Raw genomic sequence first — 26701 nt, 5'->3', positions numbered from 1 at the left:
CAGAAAAGCAAAAGAGTGACGAGCCCATATACCTTCAGGAGGTTGTGGCAGCACAAAACGGACGGAGCATCCAAGAACTTGATTTCAAGACTTGATTCCATGTCTGCCTGCTCAGCTGTGAGCACATTACAAAGCAGTCGGTTTGCTTTTCTTTAGGTACGAAAGGTTTTATTCCCCTCACACAACTCACTATGAAATTTAAAATGCTCATTTCAGCAGCCATGGTTTGGTTTGTACAATTTTGAGATGGGATTGAAATGGTGGGGGTTTTTTAGTTTAGGCTATTTCTTTTGCAGGAGGGGTTTACTTTGGGGATTTTTTTGGTGGTGGGGTTTCTTGTTTATTGTTAAAGCACAGTTGATGTTCCATCTGGATTCATTAAGTTTCTACTTCATTTATGAACCAGGTCAGAATCCTGGTCAAGAAAATAATATACTGTCTCAGAATACACTTAAGTGAGAAGGTGAAACATGCTTAAAAAAACAGAAAACCATGCAAGTTCCTTTAAAGAAGTAATGGTACCATTAGTGTCACTTATCATCCTGTTATTACATGATGTTTTTTCTTTTAATGAATGAGTCAGGTCACTGTGCATACAAGAAAGCAAACTACTGACTACATATAGGTGCCTACACGTGATTCTGCATAGAAACGCAATAGCATTCAAAGAAATCCCAATTAACTGCAGGACTTTATTCAGTTTTGTCATTTCTCTCCTCATGTTTCTTATTGTTTATAATTATAGACTGTAAACTTAGAGAAGGAAAGAATACATAAAGCACCTTGGGATGTTAAAGAGTTAGTTACATATATACAGCTTTTACACCAAATTACAGAAGAATAAAGTGTGACTGACACAAAAACATGCTGCTGCTCCTGGTATGCAGCACAGAGTGCAAGAGTGAACTGCAGAACTCAGGCATTACCAGAGTTTTGTTTTTGCTCCTGGCTTTCACACACCTAATTCAGCATACCATAACAATCTACCCTAGACTTGTCTTTAGGGCATGACTGAACATGGTCAACATGCCTTTGTATTTTTGATACAAATCCTTTTGAACTGACAACCTTCATTTCAATACAACATAAAAATGCTAGTCCTTCAATTCATCTGCCATATAAAGAAAAAGTACACAATATAACCATAGGTGGTTTTTCACCTGTGAGAGCACAGGGAGGGGCACAGTTCTGAAAAATATTGGTCCAAAAAGAAAAACGTAGCTGATCTTTTTTTTCCTCTTAAAATTTCTGCTACTGATTTCAAAAAGGGATAGATGGGACCCATACTGTTCAGCAGCAGAAGTCTGTGCAGAAATTTAGCTGTTAGTTCCCATGTGTGTATTTTTAAGACTGAGTAACCCACATTCAATATATTGACTGACTGAAAGGCAGGTTCCATTTCAGCTCAACTCCCAGCCACCTTTTAGTGAGATTTAGAGAGAATTAAGTTTTAATGCTACCAAAGAACAATTGCAAATTGGTTTTTTTCTTTTTTTTAATACATTTTTTTCAGTAAGTCATGTGATAGCTTCCCAGTAAGAAGGAAACTGCATTTCAAGATGATTACTGTACTTCCGTGTTTTCTTTGCCATTTATTCTTTCTGCTGAAGACTGACTGGAGCAACACACACACACACATAAAAACCTCAACCTAAAAACAATGCTGTAATTAAGTATTCTGAGAACATGCTGTTTCCTTGTTCAAGGCTTATAATTAAGTTAAATCATGTTTCATTTTCATGTCCCAGTTTTAGGGTTTGTTTTTTATTTGAGAGCATTTTTAAACGGATGACATTTTTGCTGTTTAAAGATATGAAAGTTTTAAAGGCAGTGGTTTTATTTTTTAAAATCTTAAGACACAAAACAAGATCTTTTGTGTGCTTTTTTACTGTGTACCATATTAACATTATTTTCTGCAATGCCACAAATTTAGGTTGCTACTATTATTACTTTGCAGTACTGCAAGCAGATATTCTTATCAACTAAGACAAAAAGCTGAAGGCAAACCTATGCCTTTGACTCTGTCAGAATAAATTCAGAGTAGTTCCGTTGAAGCTGCCCAAATTCTGCCATGTTAATCCAGAAGTCCTTTGTTTCCAATTGCATATGCAGTTTCCATCATCACAACTGCTGCTGTTTTCTCTTTCAAATTCATGTTAAATGAATTCATGCAAAGGTTTTAAACAGGTTCTTGCAGATTTGGGTGCAGTACTTCAAGATATTACTGCCCCCACCTGTCCACCCTGTACTATTCTTCTCCTGAAGGTAAACATCTCTGAAGCAAAACAGGACTTGCATTCACACCAGTCCACATCAGGGCATGCTGTCTCTTTTGGTAGCTGTGCACTGCTGAGGATACCACCACCACTGACCATTTGTCAAAGGTGCAAAGCAACTAAAGGATCATCTACCCTGTGGAATTTTGTCTAGATGCAGAAGTATCAATGCAGACATGTTGGATAAGTACTGGTATGAAACTGGACTGGTGTTTGTATGACTAAATACCTTCAGGCAGCACAGCATATCCATATGAAAGCCCCACAGCTCCTCAACATAACACCTGACCTCTGTTTCCTGACTGCCTCTGCAGAACAGAACTGCTGTGCAAAATAGTTCCTCCCTGGGCTGGGGTAAAGGCCATATGATGCAGGGAGCTCTCCAGCTATGGATTTGTAAAGGACGTTATTCCGTATTTATCTTGAATCCCACCCAAAATGATGTTAAAAATAAAATGAGGAAATAAATTAAGATTGCTTTTAGAGGAGGACGCTATTCATACAGCACTAGAAGAGAATGTTTTACTAGGTTATCATGAGCAAAATACAAAGTAGACCTAAAGTTTCTTTCATAATTCTGGTAAAGTCAGTAGGTCATTGCAAGGGGATTTCCTTAGCAAACAAAATTACTCAATGCTAGCAATCACAAGTAATTAAAAATAAGTATGTGGAAGAGAAATACTGCTGCAGGCAAATGCTATAATGGAAGGGAAAAAGCAAAATATACATAATAATAATTTTAAAATTGCATAAGCAGGAAGACAGGTGATACCTTGAATGTAACCTTAAATTTCATCAGATATGCTGGGCCAAAAGCTTGTATTTCATATCTCTACATAACATCTTGCTTTGAGATGAGCTCAAAACACAGGATTTAGGTTTCAGGTCACCACCTTCTACAGCACAGACACAAAAAGTGGAAGGATCTTTAAAGCCAACATGGCCAGATTTCTAAAGACAGGTTCTTTAGAAGGTGGAATTCCCACAGCTTTTATTCTCTTCATTTTTTAAACAATTTTGAAACAATCCTAATCTATTTTTAAGATTACATAACACTGACCATTGTCGTTTACCTTTTGTTTCATGAACAGCAAAGTCACTGTCTGAAGACCAGGTATGGTGCTGTCCAACCTTGCCATCAACTCTCATTAAAACTCACTTGAAACATATTGAGAATCAACGCCAATTCTCTGGCACTTACAGGAAATTAGCCTTTCTTAAAGGTCTAAAGCTAGACAGTCATCTGTCTGCAATGTACAACCACAATACAATGTATGAAAAAAGCATCGTCCCAAAAAGCCTAAAATTAAATCCCTCAAAACGTGCATATTGCAGGTAACAAACGGTTTCTCCCATGATGGAAGTTTGAGAGGCTCACTGAGCCTGTGTACTTGGCACTTTACCAGCTGAGTGCAGTGCACACCAAATAGAGCAAACTAAATATGAAACATACTGTTTTAATGAATGTTTTCTGTGCAGGTGACTATTACGAGAATCTCAACATAGGTTTATAGCTGATGAATTGGATGACTAAATGGATTTGGAGTTGAAACAGCTGGGAGCTAGATTTCTTTTTCTAACTCAAGTGACTCTAGACAAACTACTGGGGCAGGTTAGGACCTCTGTTTCTCAGACCTTCAGTGGGGGTAATGCACCTGGCTTCAGCACTAGGACAAACTCTGTCTATTCATTTCTGCAAAAATGACTCAGATGTAAGCACCGGGGAATATTCAAAATAAAACTGTGGGCACTTGAAAGAGACTTTTTTCCCTGTTGAAAGATTAATGATTATTTCAACACCTGTAAGAACTTCCAGAATTCTTAATCAATGAAGTCCCCACTGAATTGACTCAAGGCCTACTCATGCAACAGCATAAGCCAAGAGCCTGTCTACGTATGAAAAAATATTCACTTGTCCAGTGTGAATGATTCCAGTGCAAACCCCTTATGTAACGGAACCACATCCTCATGCAGTCCAGGAGGCTACATGCCACATCACTCACTGCACTGCTACAAATGTCTCAGGAGTAAGAGTTATTGGAATTGACTCATTCAACTCACAAAAGAGACATTTTTTAATACGGGCTCTATTTTTTTTCCCCAAATGACTTAGTACATAAACAGCACTAAAAATACTACTTTATGCATACACCCATCTGTAAAAATTAAAAAAAAAAAAGCATTACATACTTGATTCTCACTGCAACAAAAAGGAAAAGACAACTGCAATATACAAAGATCCTATATATTCTAGGATCATAGAATATCTCAAATTGGAAAGGACCCATAAGGATCATCAAAAGTCCAACTCCCCGCTCCTTGCAGGATTAAATAAAACTAAACCATATGACTAAGAGTATCATTCAGTTGCTCTTTGAACTCTGACAGGCTTGTTGTTGTGAACCACTTCCCTGGGGAGCCTATTCCAGTGGCTGACCACGCTCTCAGTGAAGAAGCTTTTCCTAATGTCCAGCATGAACTTCTCTGATGCACCTTCATTCCATTTCCTCATGTCCTCTCATACTGACTACAAATACCTTGTTTTGGTACTAGTAAAAATTTTAATCTTATGATATATGCATTGGAAGAAGGAAATGCAGGCAGTAGTTTTATGGCTAGAAACATGAAGAACCTCAGGGATTTGAACCTTTGTCTTTTCAGCTCAGTTGTTGGTGAAGGAAGGGGAGTGGCTATGTTAAGATACTACTTACACTCATTTTGTTTATAACTAAATTCTCAGCCCACTGGATCCAAGTAATCTGGTGCTCAAATTAGTGCCTACATCTTTGATTACTGCTACAAGTGTCACAATTCCATGGAAGAAGTCTCTTTTTTCTCACCACTGGGACTGTAGATAAGCCACTGTTGCCTGTAAGAAAGGTTCTAAAAACCACAAGAGATCACTGCCTGGAATCCTCTAAAATTGTTTCAGAAAAATCTTCAGCTAGTCTAAACTGCTATAGATCTAATGAAAGGAAAAAAACTTTAATTAAACCTTCGTATAAAACACTCAGCATACATTTTGATGTCTATAGAACATTTCAAAAAAGTGCCACAATATTTAAAGTTTTAATTAGTGAGTTGGCGAGTGAACAGCCACCTAATTTTTTGGCAATTTTTACTTACTAGCAGAACAAACAGCATTCAGCAAACAACCATTTCCAAAGATATGGCTCTCTCCTAAAAGGGTTTCTTCATCACAGGACGCTGTCATGACTCCAGAATGTTATTAAGCACTTACAGAGTTCAGGATGCAGAATCATCTTGAGTACTTATCTGTCAATAAAGGTTCTATTATGTTGATTCTCTCAGCATTTTTTGAATACAGTTTATCAACGGTGGTCTTATTGACAAATACAGTTTTAAAGGCCTGGAACTATGCCCTGAGGAATTTCAATCACAATAAAAAGATACTTAAAACTAAAAAAATATTTCAGGCAATTCAGTCTGATGAAGTTCTTCAACGTGCCTAGCAAGTTGAGAAGTAACTTGCTATTCCACAATATTCACTTTGGAGTCCTCCATACTTGGTCCCAGACATGAAGGTTTACTCAGAAAACAGAAGGGTACAACAAAGTTTTTTCTGCCACCTTCTGCTTTGACAGCTAGCAGTGGACAGCTTAAAGCTGCTGCATGACTGGGAAGAGTCACTCATTGTTTAGTGAACATCTTGGTGGTAATTTGAACTTGGAGGTTTTTCAAGACCTCTTTTGTTGTGTTCTTATTACCAAGGATGCTGATCTGCTGTTTATCCTTCCAGCTTCCCGTAAATGACCCATAATGTTGTAACCACCAACTATGATTACTGCTACTTCCTCCTAGCATAACTCTTCTAGAAGAGCTTATCTGTCTGCTGCAGCTGGCTCAGAAGGTACAGCTGGCTGCCCTCTCCTCTGTCCACACCCTAAATTATTCATGATGTATATGTCAGCATATGCTTCATGGTAACTACTCTTTAAAAAAAACTCAGTGAGACTTAAAACATTGTGTTCTTCCCTTTCACCCTTTGTCTCTGCATATCTGCACTCTAAATTTCTAATCCTAATATATGGCAGTTGTTTTGCCTGTACTTACCTAACCTAAAAACTTAAGTTTCTTAACCCATGTTTTTCAGTATTTTTACAAGCTTTCCTCCCAATTAGAATGACTTCAGCAACTGAGTAAAAAAATTATTTTCTGTTACTTACCCCTTCCCCCTTCCTTCCTACTTTGCACCTCAAGAGGCATTACTTGCCCTAGCAATTGTATTAAATACTGGTTCATAAGTTGGAAGCACTCAAAGAGCCCCCAGGCACTGCCTAGCTAAGTTACGTGAAAGACATTCCCCATCAGATCAGGGAAGGCAACAAAGAGAAGCCCTATCTAGCAGGGCAGGTGTATGTGGCAAAAAAGAGTTCAGGTCTCAAAAGGGTGGAGACAAACATTGTAGGGTGGCTATGGGAAGGAAAACAAGGTTAGGACAGCTGATTGTTCAACTACAACCTATTCCTGTATCATGTCTCCACTCTGGGAACCAGAGATGATCTAGCTTCAGATAAACAGCAAGTGGCAACTTCTCTTTTCATCTTCCTTTTTTTCTCCCCTCCCACCTCCCGTAAAGCACAGCATAATGCATCTGTACACAGAAAGATGCCACATCATTCACGCTAAAAAAAAAAAAGGCTGTTTTCAAGTGAAGTTTTACATCCAAAAGTTTTAAGGTAACTGGTCAGTATTTTTCCACAAACCTGCCTTTTCAAGTTTCCATTCTGAAAAGTTGGAATGTTTTTCTACATCAATCTTATCAGTATTGGAAAAAATATTATGTGCAAAAATATGTTTCAGGATTCTCTGTATTTTCTTTGAGCTTGAGTTTTCTCATACCATTTATAGTTAATCCAAACAGAATGCTTTTTTACTTCTTTCCCAATTTGTAAGTAAATAGTTAAGGCTATGAAAATTCACATGCTTTGCACCAGAACAGTAATTCCGAGTGTGAAGCACAGCACATACAAAGTAGCAGAGGAAAAAAGTCAGCTAAGTAGCAGCCATCCACCTACCTCCCCTCTAATTCAATTGCTTGCGATGGTGTGATGATACGCTGAAGTGCTGCTTTAAATGAATTTGGAATGGATTCTCAGGAAACAAAAATCACTATGTAAACAAGACTTAAGAGATATCTCATGAAATAAAACTCAGACTGTAAAAACATTAAGAGCAGTTAGTACAATCAGTAAAATCAGGGGGTCACAATTCATTCACAGGAGAAAGTTCTACCTCTTACACTGCCTAGACTTACTAACTGCACTTGTCCTCTGGCACCTCATTACTGAGTTTAGACCAGACAGATATGCTTAAGAGGTGCAATACTTTAAGGGACTTTTCACAGACACAGAGATTGAACACCACCCAGTCCCAATACTAAATTCAATTCTCCAGCCAGCACTAATCCATTCTATAAAAATATCAGTGCCATGTTCCAGAAGTTTTGTTCTCCACTAAGTTTGTTACTTGAGAACTCCTACAGTCACTATCAGTGATACTTTCCTCAATGCTCTTTTGAGTACAGACACAAAATCTAGCATCTTGCAAAGAGGTCTGGATCTCATACACCAATAAGAACATTCCAAACCTTGCAACAGGAAAAAGAATAATGGTTATATTGAATAACACCTTCAATTACTAAGATACCTGTGAATTAATTAAGTTTTCAGCATTCACTGTCACAGCGGGATTAATACCATGACAAGTAATCTGTAAACCTTGTTTGAGCAAGAGTATCCCTCCCTAAATAATTACCAGCTTCACAATGAGCAGTGGTCCTTGTCAGAGATGACAGATCTTCACTATTTACCTTCAAATTTGCTAGGAAGAAGGGGTTATAGACTCACATTAAGTTCTGTACATAAGGTTGTAAATGGCAGTTCCTCACTCAGATGCCAAGAGGATCAGAGCTGCACGTTCAGTAGAAAGTTCCAGAACATCCCCCAAAACACCCAACACCCCACAAAACAAAACTGAAACAAACCCAACCAAACAAAAAAACAAGGAGTCATGACTGAACATAGTTTATTTTTTGACTGGCATCAAATACTGTGAGATAAGAAGTACTGAGGGTTACCTGGCCAGAGGGGAAAAAAACTAGAGGATTGATTTATGAACAAGCACAGGCTTTTGTGTTCCTCAGCAGAGATGAAACTACCATATTCAGTATCTACCAATGTTTTCTAAGACAAGAACATCACCAGTTAGGCAGCTCTTCAAAACACAGGAAACGATTTGTGCATTCCCTCTAATGAAACAAGACACCACATCTGAGAGGCTAAACTTGAGTCAAAATTTCCATCCCAGATAAAGGTAAAGGCACGTCCAAATTCTGTCTCCACAACCACAATATGCCAAAGTAGCTGGAGCAAAGCCAGCTGCCCAGCTAGCATTCTTGCCATGGGGACAAAGTTGTATCACCACCTTCTAAGCAACTGATCATACTCTGCACACATTAAGTCTCTGATGGGACAATGTACAGTTAATATGAAGATTAATGAAGTTAAGGCAAAAGCCAGAATGATCTAGATTTGCAAAACTTAAGCAGAGCTTGAGTATTTCTGCTTGTAGCTCCTGAAGGGGAACCAATCTCAAGAGCAGCCATTTAAAGAGAGCACCCTACTCTCCCAGAGTACAACCCTAGATCAAAAATCAGCATTAAAAGCTGTTAAAAGCTGGTGAAAAACATTTTCTGATCAACACTGTATGTCTCCTGATGAAGTTTTCTCCTGTCACAAACTAAAAACTTTCACTGTTTGAAGGAGATACTGAAATCTCACCATTTCCAATGCATAGACAAAAAAAAAAAAAAGAAAAAGAAAAAAATAAAAAAGCAAAAAAAGCACTGTTTTGAGCAAACAAGGCTGTTTACCAGAGAAATTTTCAAGCATTACTTTACATAGAGCTGTCCTATCAAATTCACTGTTTCACTTCTGGCACCTATCACTGCAAAGATTATGCTTATCACCTCTTCTAACCGACCAAGGCAAGACAGCTGCTCTAGAAATAGTTACAGCTGTTACTGCTGCTTACCTGGAAGCTACTGAACTCTCTCCCCCACAACTGACTGACATTAAACAAACCCCTGGGGTACAAAAAACCAAACAACAACAACAAAACACACAAAAAAGCGGACTACTTTGAACTACTTCTGAAGAAGAGTGTTTCCTTCGAAACGCATTGGAGACCACAGTTTCTGCAGAATTTACTGTTGCATTAATTGAGGACGGTCAGTCAGTTTTGAGGCTCCAACCAAACAATCACAAACACCAATTTAGGGACTGTTCTGTACCCACCTGCAAGAGCTCATCTGTCTACTCTCAGAACTGCTTTTCCTAAGGCTACATCTGAACTGCTATTCAGGCTAACCTAGATGCTTAAAATTACAATTTATCAACTGTCATATTCCAGATTATTTTGAAACCAGCTAGTTTTACATTAGATTGCATGAATTGACAGCAGCACAGTTCCACTTCACAGTAATACAGGCAGCCTATCTTTACCTTCCACACTTTCTCTTTACATCATGTGTTTACCCAGTTTTGCTTCTGGTGTTACTATGCCTTCTCTGTACTGTTGCCAATATATTAAGCCCTCAGCCTTATACTGAAAATATTTCAGCCATAATTACAATATGCAACAATTGCCTATCAGGATCTGAATCAACAGTTCTTCGATTTCTGCCCATTTTATATTTACATTGAAGGCACTGGGGTAAAATGCTATCCATTCAATGACACCAAGAACCAAAGAGCATAAAGCGAATTAATCCCATGAGTAGCATTTTGTTTTTGTTTTCAGGTTTGAAGGAATTAATATAGTCTATGTTCCATTAAAATAACCTTTCTACATTAAGATCCTTTATTGATCATGGATTATTTATCTCATTCCATTGTTCTATTGCTAATTTTTTAATTTAAATAATGGAGATGGTTGTTTTAGCCTCATTTTCATATATAAAACTACACACAAATCAGGGAAAACCAAGTGATTTTGAAATGTTTTGGACAGCTATAAACACAGCAAGAAATCTCCAGCTGATTTCCAACTATGCTTTAAGTTTTACTAGGGACTTGTGGACAGCAGATTTCTTGTGCATCAGTAGCTACGTGATGGACCTATAGCATCTGCTTCTGATGATAATGCCTGCTAAAATACTCTTTTTTATAGTAGTGAAGGATTTGAAATAAAACAGCTAGGGAGAACAACTGAGGGGAGGCTGCAGAGAAGAATACAATTTAAAAAGTGTTATTTAGAACATTTCTGGCTGTAAATGTTTAAACCCTCAAGTTATCTGTTAATTAGTGCAGACTCCTTTTTGCTTAAGCAACTATCTGATCTGACAGGAGCAGTGTGGTACATTTGCACAACTATTTACTAACTAGTTGTCTCTTTATCATCTGCCAGACTGTAGTTCCGTGACTCCTGTAGCAATCAAAGCTTGCTGTTGTGGTCTGCTTAAAGCCAGACTTCTCAGAAAAAGTTAGCATTTATAATCTTTATATAAAAATTATGGCACAGCGCAACTGAGTGGCACGTTTTCACTCACATATGCAAAAATGTGTATATACTCATTTTTTTCAACCAATACAGAAGATAATGTGTGCATCAGGAGACAGGCAAAAAAAGAAAAGATCCCTAACCAGTACCGCAGATCAGTTCTTCCTGCATCATGAAAAGACACTTGTACTTAAAACCACTCCGTTTTTCAAGTGAAATTTCAATAAGCTGACTGGAATCATGTTGTTAAACTGAAACCTCAATTAAACATAGCAATAAATCTTTAAAAAAATTATTCCAGAATGAACACTCCCTTTCCTTTCCCTGCTGTATGTGTAAGTGCCTTGGCTTGACACTTTGTTCTAAATATTCTCAAATGAAAGCCATTAAAAAAAAAAAAAAAGAGCTACTTTGTTTAATCCAATTCTTTTAGGATGGAGCTACCCCTGTGTTCTGAAGCTATTACGGCATTTATCATCCTGGAATAAACCTTTTAGTTCTGTAGGAATCAAGATCCGTGATGTACTTTTGAGACTGAATGTGGTTTTGAGTAGGTAGATTACTCATTGAGGTCATCACTAATTAAGGTTTTAGTTTTGTGTGTCTTAGAATTCTTCATCATCACCTTACTGGCTCCTGATTATCAGCTCCTCCCCTTGCCCCCTGCTTGAACAGCAAGCCCAAATAGAACTTCTGCAGGAAGCCTGCATGAGACACTACTGAGACTGCTCCAAGGACAAAACACTTGTCATTTCCCACTTCACAGAGAGATTTTAAATCTCTGCATGACCTTCAGCATCCATATACAACATCTATAATTCACCCTCCTTTCATCAACATACACTCTAATTACAGAAAGTTACCAGAGAGGGTCAATGACGGATGCAAAAAAGAAACATGTAGTGGTCCAAACAAGATTTCCATCTTCCATGTAAAATTTTACCACCTTCTCCTTCCCTGACCCACCATCATCCACGCCTCTTTGCATTTCATAAAGCCTGGTGCCCTATATCTCAAAAAACACCTTTCTAGTCGATCAGGTAAGCGATATCAGTGGCTATAACAACACAAATAAGCATCAAATAATTACAATTACAAAAAAGAGGGCAGCACATTTGTAAGCTTAAAAATAAAAACTTTTACCTCAGTTATAATTCTACTGGCAGTTGCATTCCAACTTTCCAGCAATATGGAGTAAGCAAAAATCTCTGGTTAGCAGAAATACTGCATGAACAGCAGCTTCATAAGCAAATTCTAGAATGTCTTCTGTGAGGCACATGCTGCTAAAGAGAGCCCAGGTTTCTAAATTTCAAGCCAACTAGACTTTTCAAGACTTGAAAATAAGTTCACTTTCATAGTTTAGAACCAGAACAAACCATGTCCAAACTACATGTTCAAATTTTTATAAAAATTAAGGTTTAACATTTATTTTACATCTAGCTTTCCACATCCATGTGGGGACAAGGAATCAGAATGTACATAACTATAAGCAGTGCAAAAGTGGTGCCAGTGAGAAGTCACAGATGCACAATAAAGTGATAGTACAAGACTAGAGAAAATTAAGCTATGGATGTTAAGAATGGAGACCAAAAAATTAAACAAGAAAAAATATGAAGGAAGAGGGCAGGGAAGAGGAGAGTCGGATGTTTAATAATGCCCTTGTTGCTGCGAAGATAAACTAATGGCACAAGACAATGTTTCTTGTAGAACAAAAATCCAATAGCAATGAGTCTTTATTCACGTTTAGTCACCTGACATGAAGAAAGTGTCTGTTGCATTAAAATAGTCATCAATGTAAATGGCAGCATGGCTGAACAAGTCTTTTTCAATGGTAACGAACATCCCACATAGTAAAGTCACTTCAACACAGCCTCATGACAATTCCCACATCAAAACAGTACTTTATTTTATAATTTTTTTTGCCTCATCATTACTCCCACATTAAGATCTTTCAGTTGTCAAGTGTACAAGGTGAAGGAAAAGGTTCTCAGTCAGCAAACGCGGGTGCATCAGGAAGTATCTCCACAATACACCACTTCAGATCTGCTGGGTCCCAAGTCCATCCGTGAACGCTGGGCTCCCAGCACCAAGTGTAGCACCCTACTACGGCTACACTGCTATGTTAGCTTATTAATTCTGCATACATCAGGCCGAGCAATGTGTCAACCTGCAACAGACTGAGCATTATAACTGAAAATGGCAAAAGATTCACTCTATTGAACTTTACATCATTATTTGATGTTAAACAATGAGGCAAATGCCAACAGTATATACAAAAACCAGCTTTGCTTTTACAAAAGATTTTGTTTCCCATATTGATTAATCCAGGCAGCTAACTCATTGGTTTATGCAACTTTATTGAAGAAAATAAATCAATTACTAGTAGAGCTATTAGTTGATCACTCATCCATTGACAACTTGCATCATTTATTCAGTGCTATATTAAACAGTGTTTTGGAAGACAGATTAACTAATAGCTCCAAGCCTCCTAACAAAATTTAAATGAATTACAAAAATGTTCTTAAACCCTATTTTGGAATACAAGGGATGTTTGACTTCCAATTTCCATTCTCTGTAAAACAAGAACTGGTCATTCCTTTATTGACATGCATAAGATACATCACATTTTCTGTTCTGCTGATGCTATAGATTCAGTACCAATTCTCCAGACACATCAGTTATGAGCAAAAGTAAATAATAAAACCTCAGTTCTCTAACACTGGAAGGTTTGGAACAAGATGGATGTTGCTACAGCAATGTTACTTCTTTGATGGGAGAAAACTGAACATCCATCTCCCCTCCCCCCTTCAGGTGATATCTTCAGTATCTGTTAGAGCAGTGAGGAATGTTTGTTTTTAATCTCATAACCAAGTTAGAATGAAGACATTGGCCACATAATACACATGCTCCATTAAAAAAAAATTCTGAATCTTGGGCAATTGTTCTTGTGTAACTACTTTACAGATTCTAAAAGCAGTTATTGTCCAAAGCTGGAAGAACTAAAGTCTTCTCAGATGAGCATGTGCATGAATGGAAGGAGGTAAACAAAAAAATAAAAAAGATGAGGTCTGATAGGGGAGCAGCCGGATAAGAAAATCAAAAAAGGAACAGTAATTTAAAGTTTATTCCAGCTATAATGCAGGTTATTCTGACTTTAAGGTAGCATCACATGGCGTACTTCTGAGTCCATTCCCGAGATATTCTGTTGTACCTGCAAACAAAAACAGGAAATGAATTAATGTCAGCATGAAAATAAAAATTTCCTAAACAGTTTATGATTAAGTATAACTTTATCCCTATCTCCCTATTCTCTTTACTACAAGAACTCTCTTTCTGTACTAAGATACACCTGAACTGAAAAAACCTGAACAATTCCTTCTGTAGACAAATTAGGATATTCTCTAATTTTAGGAAAAACTTGAAATTCATGACAAGCAAATTTGCCAGAAGTCTGTTGTGAGAAAATGACTGAGGAAGGAATAAAGACTATCTGGGATGGGAGATGCAAAGGGAGGATTTTGTTTAAATATTGCTCTTAGGTAAGATTACACTGTATCACATGCCATAAGTAAAGATTATTTGGTTAATAATATCATTGGATACAGAACATCAAATTTCCCATTTTAAAGAAAAACAACACTAAACATTTCTTCACACTTAATACTCTCTTTCCACACAAATACACTGCTCAAACAATTTTTAAAGGACATTGAAGTGCACTACTTCCACAGGAACTGAACTGACAATTAGTTTTCACTTAACTCCATGCTTGTCAGTAAGAAGTTAATTTTCAACTATACAAGCAGAACATAATCCCCATATGTTTTCCTACTTTATATGTGGAAGACAGACACTGCTGTATAAAAAAAGTTGAAATTTGGATTGTCTAAATTCACCAATGTCTCTTCATGAGGTCTCGCTACATGCATCACTTTGAACCAAATTCTGACAAAATCTGGGTAAATACTTACCAGAACAAGTTGACAAGCTGGCTCAGAACTCAGTAATTATTTCATACTAACTTTTCTTTTGGGGCCATGCAAGAGCAGTAGTTGTGAGAAATAGTGACTAGCCACTATATTACACACTAATCACAGATCAAGCTGTTAAATTTCCAGGTTCAGTAACTGGTGCATCCATTATCTGTTAGTTAATCCAGTGCTTAGAGCATGCAGCACCCAAGTGCTGACAAATTTCCATTTTGTCAAATGCACCATAATGTGCAGATATCCTTACCCTACAGCATAGCGTATTTCTCTGTCCACTCTCTTGCTAACCTATTGTACCTAATTGGACAAATGTATTTAGCATTAATATATATATGAAAAAAACAAACTAATAATTCTATCTGTGCAAAATGTTAAAAGTACCTCAGGAAAATAAAGTTGTTGCAACACAGATAGGAAAAAAAGTTCTGCAGCCTGTTTTCAAGGGGAGCACCAAAATTATAAGCCAAGCTGCTGCCAAATGAAAGCACCAAAAACACGCAGCTATCTTTTCTTCATTATAAAGATCTAACTATACTCTATTTATGTGCAGTAAGCAAAAAAATGGGCAATATATACTGTAAAATACTTCCCCACATGAGAAAAAGATAGTCTCCTTCACCCACAACTTCAAAGCTGCTCAGCTCCTCTGTTTTTAAATTATGCACTACCAAGAATAGTCGCTTCTCTGACACACGAGTTCCCTCCATCTCGGATTTTCACAAAAGGCTCACTAAACACAACTGCTGTCTGACAATGCACTCTTACAAAGCCTGTTAAAGTACTAGTCTTGTGCAACTCTGTACTTACTTGTCTCTGTCTGTTTTATAGATACGTGCAATCTCTGGCACTAGTGGGTCATCTGGATTTGGATCGCATAACAGTGAACAAATGGATAAGAGAACTGTAAAAAAAAAAAAAAGCATTCTCAATAGCAAAACAGGAGCAACAATCTCAAACAATGGAACACAGATCTTTACATGAGCACAATGTCAGCACAGGAGAGAACCTAAGAAGTATTTTCCTGATAAACAGCCAAATATATCTGTAACTTGCTCTAAGTAAAAAGCCCAGAATAAATTAAAAGTTTGTAAGAACTATTTGTTTCCTATTTCCCAATAGTTACAGCTGTCAGTGAGCACATGAGAACAGCACTGTTGTCCCCTGCACTATGATGTAACATAGCAGCCAACAAAAGCACATTATGTACTCTGATGACCAGCATATCCATGGTTTTCATCACTAACACTAGAAAATCTTCAAATTTAAATTTATTTTTTTTCTAAATCAGACTGACTTCTTTATCTGTTGCATGTAAGGTAACAACACCCTGGTCTGCACTGAATAAAACTACATGTATGTTGTAAAAAAGAGTAACACTGTTGTAGGCAACTAAGGCAACTATGAGGACTTCATTTCCTACTCTCACAGCAGTTTTAAAGGAAAACAGTGAAGCATTAAAATATAGGGAATCCACATTCAAATCACAAACTGACTCCTTGGACAGACAGGATTTACAAGTTCTATAGACAAAAGGTCTCTGATGGATCTTTTGAAGCCATAGAGACTAGTGGCTTTGAGGCAAAACAATTTGATCATCATGAAAGTATTTGAGAATTATCTGTTATTTACTATAGTAAAATGAGGAAAGCTAAAAATCTTCTATTGCAACACAACATCAATTTATCCTGACGTAGGATCAGAAAGTTTTGTTCATGATGTAATACAATGCCAGTGCACAGTGGCAGAAAGCAACATATATAAAAACCAGTTTTATTCATCTACCACAGATATGTCAAGATAACTCTGCATGTTATTCTAGACATTCAAAAAATATGCAAATTTCATTATTAAAAACTGACTTTAATTTAATCTTTAATTTAATATGCACGTGTGTATCTACATGGACAGCTGCAAACAAGCAGTTTCTCAGCCTTAGCTCGAATACACCACCACAGGCCTAATTCAATCCAAATGCTGGCAGATTCCTCTGGGACCAATGAAGCAAACTCTGCTAATACTGAAGCAAGTGGTCAGACAAGGCCTTGAACAGCCGTGTAGCAGAAGGTGTTAGAAAAAACAGATATCCACTAAAAATGCAGTAAGGCACCATTATCAAACTAAAAGCACAGTATTCAGTACAAGTTGGAAACATTTCTCGTTCATGAAAGTTACCTTTAGAAATAGTTAAAGCAGGAGACCACTGTGATCTGAGAATATCAAGACAAATGCTGCCATTACTGTTAATATTTGGATGATAGATTCTTGTTGTAAATGCAACCTGCAACACAAACCAAAAAAAAAAGTGTTTTGGTCTACGATGACAATGATGGCATCCTTTCTTCTCAGTAAAGCTTTTAGTCAATTCAATTTACTCTAAAAGAAAAGGATCAAGCAGTTAAACTGCACCAAATTCAGGGAAATGCGCCCAAGCCACAATCTCTCAGTCTCCCATTACCAGGCACTATTTCAAACAGAGCAAGGGCAAGTACAAGGCTGTGTTTTAATCACAGCTGCCTGCATGATGAAGACACTCAACAGAAGTGCCTGAACCACAGTAACAGTGCTGTCACACAGCTAAGGAACTTCAAGTACTGCAGTCACTCCAAGGGTACATTTTCATATTGACTGAAAATTGGAAGACAAAGGCAGCGGCTGATAAAGCTACCAAAAAAAGAGCATATTTTGCAATTACTGTCAAATTCTAACAGATAACCTCTTCACCCATTTGAGGCACTCAGCAAGTTAATCCCTACCCATAGTGTCACATTCCTACAGACCAATCCAAACAACTACACTAATACTTGACAGTCACCTCAGCGAGAACTCTATTATAGTAACACTGAATAACACTATAGTAAAGCTAATGAGTTTTCCTATCAGTTAAGAAAACCAGAAATAACCCCAGATATCATTCCAAGACATTCCAAATTCATACACATGGATTTGCTCATAAAATATATGCTAACACACCCATTCTTGTGGTAGTTAGAATGGGACCCAGACATCTAATATACTGTAAGAATGTGTGAAAAGAAGTGAGAACTGGACAATATTACAACACCGAGACTGACAATTTCTGTCCTGTACTCAGTTCTTTAAAAAGCACTAATTTCATAAATTAGAAAGCAATACCTACCTTAGGTGGTTTGAATGGGTAGTCTGTAGGAAAGTGAATTGTCAAGAAGAATACACCACCCTGATATGGACTGTCGTTCTGTCAAAGCAAACAAATAATTCTCCTATTATCATCTTTAGGACTAAATACCACTGAAGATCTTGTTTTTAAATAAATAAAAGGAGAGGAAATTTGTTTAAACAACTCAAATGTTTAGTCCACCAGTACAAGAGAGATGCAATTAAAATTCAGTTACTACTTCCTAAGGTAAGCGATACAGAATATATACAGATCACTTTCTGTATGGATCTCTCCAAGCTAGTGCTTCATAAAAAAGAGTTTCTCTGACAATCCACTCAAGATTACTTGGCAAAAGCATTTAAATGCTTCTGAGATAACTCCAAAAAGTAATGTTAACAGAGTTCATCAGATTCAAAATCCTCCAGTTCTGTGTTTGGAGCTTATTTGTTATGACAATCCAGGTGTAGAGTGGCCACGGACTCCCATTCCCTCTTTAAGTTCTGTCCTTAGCTTAGGCATTGCTCAGCCCTTCAGAAAACCTCAGAATACACAGCTAACTCCTTGTTCCTTGGAAAAAAGAAAACAAAGACCCCAACAGAAAAAACAACAAAAAACCCCCATCACCCTACCAGCACAACCAAACAGACCAAAAAAATAAAAGAAGATTCAAGTGAATTCTTCCTCCCTTTCTGTTTTAGAAATTCACTCTAATGTGGTATTGAATAGTATTTTACATTTCCTTTGTCCAAGGAAACAATTATGAGGATAATTCATTCAGGTGTCAACTATTAGCAGTAAAGCAACATGTGGCAGTAAAAAAGATGACAGTAAAACTACAACTAAATTTCTGAAATAGAGCTAACAATTTTATTCTTTAACCTGAAGACTACAATTTTATTCTTTAACCTGAAGACTACAATTTTATTCTTTAACCTGAAGACTACTATGCCTTTAATTCTGAATTCAGGGCTAGGGAAAATGAATTTGAAACATACACAGTACCCTTCTGCATTATTTGTAAATTGAATTCTCATATTAATTGCAAAACATTTCACCAATGTAAGGAAATAACTACATCTTACTTAAATACCAGAAAATGACAATCTGCAACGCAAAACAAGGGATTCAAACCTGCCAACAAGTAGGTTATAACCCATATCCAATCTCTGATGAAAATCTAGTGATCAAGATATAACCTCTTGTACTTGGTTAAGAGATACCATGTGAGGCCTTGAGGAACCAAAAAACCAATCCTTTTACTGCACATATTCTGGGGATACATTTTAGCAAATACAGAAGCTCCTCTTAGAATGTGTTAAACCAATGCAAGCTCTCTTACACCTATCCAAGAAAATCAGAGCCTGTAGAGGTGGAAGACCAGATGAGTGGTTCTACAATCCTTGTTGGTTATTAAAGACAACACCACAGGAGCACAAAAACTACTAACACCACATTTCTGTCAGGATACTGCCCGATCTGGAAACAGGAACACAGACCACCTGACACCACAAAAACCACATGGGGAAAAAAGGAGCTGTACATTATTAAACCAGAACCGGAAACTAAAAATAATAATCTCAATTTAAATTCAACCAATGTTTAATACCTCATGACCATGCAGACACCAGTCACACAGATTCATCATACCCAGTATAGTGCAAAACACTCCCAGCCATTTAAGCACGAATATAGCTATTGAACAATTCTGTCTCTTTGAGGTACCTAGTTACAATCGATGAGGACCAGGTACTTTGGGAGGAAGAGATATTTTTCCAATCAGGTGAACCTCTAATAAGCACGTTTTCCATTGTGGTCTCCTAATAACACACTTGTAGCTATAGAGCCGGGGCCATTCAGTATCACTGATATTTAATTCCTACTTTGTAGCCTCACCAGAAGCATCATATTGTGGCTGCAGGTCTACTGGAATCCGCTATTTGTCTTCGCAAGTTACACAAGGTTTTGTTTTTTCAATACAGATAACCAGCCCTGAGAACTCCAGATGTCAAGTGTTTCCATGTTATGTTTTCATTAAAGGCAAACGTTTTGCTTCCTTAATGAGGAAAGAACCACATTCAGGTTTCAGATGCTTATTGAACATGTAAAAAAGATTTTTTTCCTCCAGTCATAACTAAAACCTCACATTTCAGTGAATTTTTCCCCTTCTATCCTTCAAGTATTCCAGATCTCAGAGTATGACACCAGACCAAATAAGGATTCCTTGCTCTAAGATCCACACAAAAACATCCCAACTAATTCCTGACATTAGGAACAGCTCCTCATAAAGTCCATACTAGATTCAAACTTTGGAAAAAGTTAAATGCAAACACAGTTTCTAGATATGAAGTGATAGTATATCTAACATTGCTCTAGAAATCATCTCAGCTGAAATATGTCCTCATAAAACACTGCAGCAACGAATTAATTAATTTTTTTCCCCTCCCTCATTTTCTGCTACTGTAAGAAACACCTCTAGAACTAAAGTCAGATAAGGAGAGTTTAAAAAAAGAAAAAGTAAATCAACCCCCCCCAGTTTTTTTCTCAATAAGAACTACTCACTTAATATTACTTCACAAGAATTAGAATACTTACAGGTCCCATAATTGTGGCTTGCCAATGAAACACTACAAAAGAAAAACTCCGCATTATTATCTATGCATGATATGCTTTGACTTAGCAGAGCAAAACAGAAATCTTAAAGTTACTTACTGTCATCTCCAACGGGACCTGCTGAACACTGTGCTGGAGGATCACGGGCTAAGTCACTAAGTTCCTTTAGGAAAAAAACAAACAAAAAACCATACTGTTCAGAGCAGAAACACGAACAGAGTAATTTTCACTTCATGTCTAGCAAAAAACTTTAACAGTTTTTCCATATACAGACACAGGAGAATGTGCAATTAACAACTATTAGAACCACTAGATCAGTATAAAAAATGTCTTTATAAAAGACAACAAGCACAAAAACCAGCTATGAAGGTGAAGAGCTACAATGACTGTACTTTTCCAAGTACTACCATAAAGACATTCCTGTTGAAGAAAGGAGAACAGGACACAAATCCTGAAGTAGGCAAAGTTTAACCACTTTCTGACCAAAATTTCCAAGGACTCAGTCTTAGCTAGAGAAGCCTGAAGTGGAAGGAGGGAAAGCTATTGATGAGTTTTGATGAGTTTTCATGAAACAGAAAGCATTATGTATGTAACATCTGACATTAGAACTCAGAACAGAAACAAAAACCCCCACTGAAACTCAGTTTCACTTTAACCACTACCTCCAGCAGGGATCTATCTTGCACAGATTAGAATAGACAGGAAAATTCAAGAGGCTGACAAGTGCTGGAATCAGGAAAAATAACTGTATTTTTTATTTCAAACTTCACATTTAAGGCAATTATGCCTTTAAAATTCAAAATAACTGAGCTGTAGAAACAGTTCCCTCCCCCACTCCAGAGGGAATGAAAACAGAAACTTCAGATGGAGGATTCCTTGTGTAGTAACAATACCGCTGTGAGGAATCAAAGAAGCTCTGCATTAATTTGTTTTAATGCTCCACAAGTCATTTGTTTGGACAGTGTGTTTTAAAACTAAATTTACACTTTCAGTTAAAGCAAGTAACAGCTACTTTCTTTCTTCCCTGCTCTCCTTTGAATCTAAAAATGGCTTCAAGAGCCTCTATAAATCTGCATTTGTCAAGGTATCTAGAAGTCATGGGAAAAGGCAAAACCTTCATCCCTTCTTCCATATCTTAACAGCGCCACACCAGTTTTTTTCCTGCAAGTCTCTAAAAGTCATTAAAACAAAAACTTTGTCAGACACTGAAGAAGCCCAGGCACACCTATAATGCTGGAAACACATGCAGATTGGGACCGTACAGCTAACTTTGTCTGGGAAGATCCTAACGTGCATCCTTTATGTTTCACAAATTCTGTACTTTACATTAAAAAAACCCCAAACCCAAAACCAACTGAAAAGCCCCAAACAACAAAACCACCCCACCCAAACCCCACACCAATCCCCTTCCCCCAAAACACCAAGAAAATTTAGTCACAGATTTCCCCTTCCTACATGTGTGAATTCTGATGAACTTTCCAAGTAACAAGACTTTGGTTTTGCACTGCAATCAGACTTGTTTTACAAAATGAGATTGTATCAGTTTTGATAAGCAATGGCACAATGAAATTAATATTACAGTTCATTTCACTGCTGCTGTTACTTAAAGCGTGGGCAACAGCTCTTTCCAGATCATCACAGTAAACACACTTAGAATACATTTCTCTACACTCTCCAGTAACTACTGAGGGTCCCTTATTTCTATGAAATATCACTCATTAGGTCCATATGTAAAAGAAGTTTCAGATGGAAAGCTTCTAAGAATGATCAATCATTTCAAAAATCTGAGAAGAAAAAAAGATATCATGTTCCTTAAAGTAAGCTATAGCAATGAAATAAGGAGATAGACACAAATATTATTTTAATGTAGTTGTATAGTTACTACTGCATTCTTTGATTTAATCCTGGAAGAACATTTAGATCCTGTTGGTTTTTTTACTATCACACAGACTAAGAACTATGAAAAGGCTCTTCATGCAGTTTATGAAAATTAGGAAATTGAGTAGCATGAAGACAAGGATGAGAAAAGATCAGCATAAAGTGGACTGTCAGAGGTATGTGCATTAGACTAGAGAGCTCTTCAAAAGGTACTACCGTCTTCAGAGAAACAAGAATTCAGTACTCAAGATAAAAATAGATATTTTAACAGCAGGAGAATTAGAGTATGTCAATAATTCAACTAGGAAAAGATAAGTAGCATTACAAATATAAGACATAAATTTATTAAGTTCCAGTGAAAAGTTTGTGCAAAAAACCCTTTGGTCGTACTAAAAATAATTTAAAAGCTGAAACAAACAAGTTTGAATATTCCAGACTCTAGTAATTTCAAAATATATGTCTATACAGAGTTACTGCTTTTAACTACTTGAACTGTTCTAGCTGACAAACAAGTAGTGACCTTCATTAATGAAAGGACTAAAGTTTCTCTGGCCCAAAACACTTCAGCAAAAAAAAAAAACAAACACCTAATTGTGCTAATCAAAGCAGTTCAATATACAGATAATTTTAGGAGCACATGATACAGCACCTAGCATTTCACCCACAGGGCAAGAAATTCGCCCACTAAATTTGGAAAGGAAAAAAGGCTGAGGTAGCACACTCTTGTATTTGCTTCTCTTGGGTACTATGGTCAGAGGAGTAAAGTTTGTAGTAGAGCTGTTTGCTTCAAAGGAGTGTGAAAGGCTGTGGAAGAACTTGGGCAAACATGAAGCAAACCCTGGCTCACAGTAACACCAGACCTCCTTCGCCTGCCTGTTAAGTGAGAGACACTTCACATCTACACACAGAGGGGAGGCTTTTTGTCACAAGGGAGCGGAAAGTTCTCTCTTAGTAACTTTAAAAAGTACCTCCTTCTGAAAGCTACAACTCTGCTAAATCCAACAGGCAAACTGGAATAACTGGAAACTAAACAAGCAGAGGCATGTGGGCTGTGATATCTGGAGTGCAGTTGAAGTATTTTGTTGAAAGAAAAGGAGGAGTTTTTTTTTTTTAAAGCTTCCCACTTAGTATAAATACAAACCTACTTTTCTTCTCATCAATCAGTAGCAACGATTCTATAAGAAAAAATATTTAATCTGAAAAACAGATCTGACACCAAAACTAAGCTTCATCATTTCCATGAGCCGATTTAAAAACATAATTTTTAAGAAATTACCTCATAACTGTTGCCCTCTTTTACCCATTTCTCACTAAGAAGGTAAAGACCACATTAAGTTTAATTTTACAAAGCAGAGTTTAACTAGTATTTTAGAATTAAAAAATGTTCCCAAGCACTGTTCTGTAGCATTTCTACATATAAAAGCTTTCTGCTATATTTCTTCTACTGCCATACCTACTTCTCCAACTTTGCTTCTTTTCATTCACATGGTATCAGTAGTGCTTTCCCTTTACAAAGAGGTATTAAGCTACATCCCAAACCTTCTTAAAAATCCCCAAAGTAGAACCCACATTTTCCTGGAGTCAGTCATTACAGTTTTTCACTTTTTAGGTGATTTAAAAAAAATAAAAAAAACTCCCAAGAAGTAAATGTGAAACATGGGGACAATAAACCAAATTTGGTACGGAGTGACATGCTATTGCCTATCGGAAAGGATTAGTCTTGAATTACAACCATGACTAGTAGTCTCTGTCACTGCCAGAGGTTTCCGGTATAGCTCCAGCATGTCACCATTTCTGTGTCCCAGTTTCCAAATATAAAGTTGCAATAGCTCCTGCTTCTCCACCAGGATGATTAGTCACTCAGCATTTTACAGGTTTAAACACTGTTTAAGGAGTAAGCACCAATGCTACTGTTAGAGGACAACAGCAACGTAACACAGACAAGAAGCAATACATGTACAATTTTCTAACAGTTTTGGAAAACAGGGATAACTAGAAATATGGCAACAGTACCTGCCACTGCAACAGTTAGATCTGCTTTAACATAAATTCAGCACCATTGCCTTCTGCCAGTTTCACATAAAGTTTCTAGCAAGATGCAGTTTCATTGGTGAAACAGCCCCATTCTTAATCTCCTCTCTTCTCTTTCACTGTACATTAGAAAGCTAGTGAAAACCCAAATCAGTACTTTCAAAAATATGCTTATAAAGGCTAACTAATCTGCTTGTTTTGCAGAAATATAATTGTATATAACATAGAAAACATGGCTTATGCTTCAAGTGATGATTCAAAACATTGACATGTGAGTGCTAATGCAGGACTATGATTCTGTTACAAACCACAAGTGTCTTTTTTGACAGAAAAGCTGCTAAAAAGACCCTCAAACAATAATTTAAAGAACAGTAAGGGATATCTCATCCAAATATCCAGGTGCAAGACAACAAAAGCTTTCAGGTCTCAGCAAATTCTGTAAGAAACGACAGCCGGGTGCCTACCAAGCTGCCTTCCTGCCATGTATCAAACAGACCAACATCTGTACTGGCTGCTTTTCTTCCCCTTTGTCAGAATTCATACTGTCTGTGGCACTACTACTACATGTTTCTAGTTTAAGCTAGAATAGCCAGGCCTTGATTTTAAAGGCACTAGCAACTAACGAAATACAGGGTGGCAGAAGATCACTCCCACCAGTGACTGAAGGTTGTCCTCCAAGAGCTTAAACTCAGTTACATTTAACATTGGTTTGCAGAGATTTAATATTGGTTTGTAACACAACTACTTGTAAAAATCATAAATTGCAGCTTTCTGGTTTGTAGTTGAAAAAGCATATTGGAAAAAATGGAGTTAACTTGCTTTAATTTTCCAGACAATAACTTGTTCTATCTTGGAAGGCCATGAAAGGTGATATGCAGTTAAATCAGAAATTAAAAAAAAACAACAACAAAAGAAAACAAAGAAAAACCAAACCACAAACAAAAGAAAACAACAAACAAACTAACTAAAGAGAAAAAAGAACACTTAGGTCAATAAAAAAAAAAATCAACCTTTATTAACTTGACTGCTTGTCTAATGTTGTATCAAACAGGATATTTCAAACTCTAAGCATCCCAAAATTCATCACTGCATTAGTTTTACTCATTAGCTCACAGCTGAAAACAGCTTTAAAAAAGAAGGAAGGATTGGAAGCAGCTATAAAGGGAGGGGAAGAACATTTAAGCCTGTTTGAAGATTAAGGAGTGTCAAGCAGCAAAGAACTACTGCCTCATCCCACACACCTGCATTTGAAACATTTGTTTCAGCATGGAAATTAATTACCCCTGGAAGCAGAAAATAACATTTTGAAAGGACACTGAATGTGGATTTCTAAGCAGAATAAGAAAGCAATGGTATAATAAACATCACAAAACAAATGATACCAGCAGAAAATTATCAGTTTCAAACAAGCTGGCCTTTTGGCTAACAATAAATAGATAAATCTAGTGTGTAATGACAGTGCATAGATACAGAAAGATGTAGGTTTCTGTCATTTAAAAAAAGACATTAGAGCAACTATGCAGAGGAAGCACATGAAGGCTAGTCACAGAAAATAGTGAGGATCAAAGAGCACAGAAAGGTTTTTTAAGAAACCCAAAACACAACCAGTAATGTAACAGTTGTGATTCTCCCTATTTTGGTTATTCTGCTTCTATTTTTCATAGTTCTCCTTTCAACCCTTAGTACTGAATTTTTCAGGCTACACTCTGCATATTGTTTGTACAATGTCTAGCAGCAATATCATAATGGTATAATGGAAGATAAACATAGAAATAACTCATTTTTTAAGCCTTGCACTCAAGGAAGGAAATGCCAGACTGCTGCATAACTGTAATTAAAGTAACTTTGTGTACTTGGACTGTGATACAAACTACTCAGGTGACCACCTACTATCTTTTCAAAGAACCTACCTTTCAGTACACAAGCCCTTCGTGAATGAGAGTATTGTCTACAGCTCTTCTCCTCTGTTCTGAGATCTGGAAGGGGTACAGTACAGGTAATGGCTTTCAGCAGATTTCAGAGTTACTGCAACTAAAACGGCTCTCTATTTATTCCAGTGTTTTGCAGAGTAGTGGACAGATCCAACTGGGAAAGGAGCTGAGTTACAGACCTTGCTTTCCTGGTCCCTCATTAAAGGCATTCAGAACAAACTTAGAAAAAAGGTGGCAACTACACACCTGTAGTTGTGCTTTGAATTCAAAAGTATGGTTTGTTTCCCCCAAAATAATCAAAACCACAGCAATTGTCTTACTCAAGAT

General features: G+C 37.1%; 1 protein-coding gene across 1 annotated transcript; it reads right to left on the bottom strand.

Annotated features, from left to right (window-relative positions):
- Positions 1–12429: 12429 nt before the first annotated feature.
- UBE2D3 (ubiquitin conjugating enzyme E2 D3) lies at positions 12430–20760 on the bottom strand (the record flags this gene model as incomplete). The annotated part of the gene is made up of 6 exons (XM_029959521.1): positions 12430–14010; positions 15596–15689; positions 16961–17066; positions 17925–18002; positions 20517–20548; positions 20634–20760. Coding segments are annotated over 6 exons (483 nt in total), but the record flags the coding sequence as incomplete, so codon positions are not given.
- Between the last annotated feature and the right edge of the window lie 5941 nt (positions 20761–26701).

The sequence above is a fragment of the Manacus vitellinus genome, unplaced genomic scaffold (genome assembly GCF_001715985.3).
Source record: "Manacus vitellinus isolate BGI_N305 unplaced genomic scaffold, ASM171598v3 scaffold_0_pilon, whole genome shotgun sequence".
In the NCBI taxonomy this organism is placed as follows: domain Eukaryota; kingdom Metazoa; phylum Chordata; class Aves; order Passeriformes; family Pipridae; genus Manacus; species Manacus vitellinus.
Note: the sequence above shows the minus strand (reverse complement) of the source record. Positions and strands in the feature narration are given on the sequence as shown.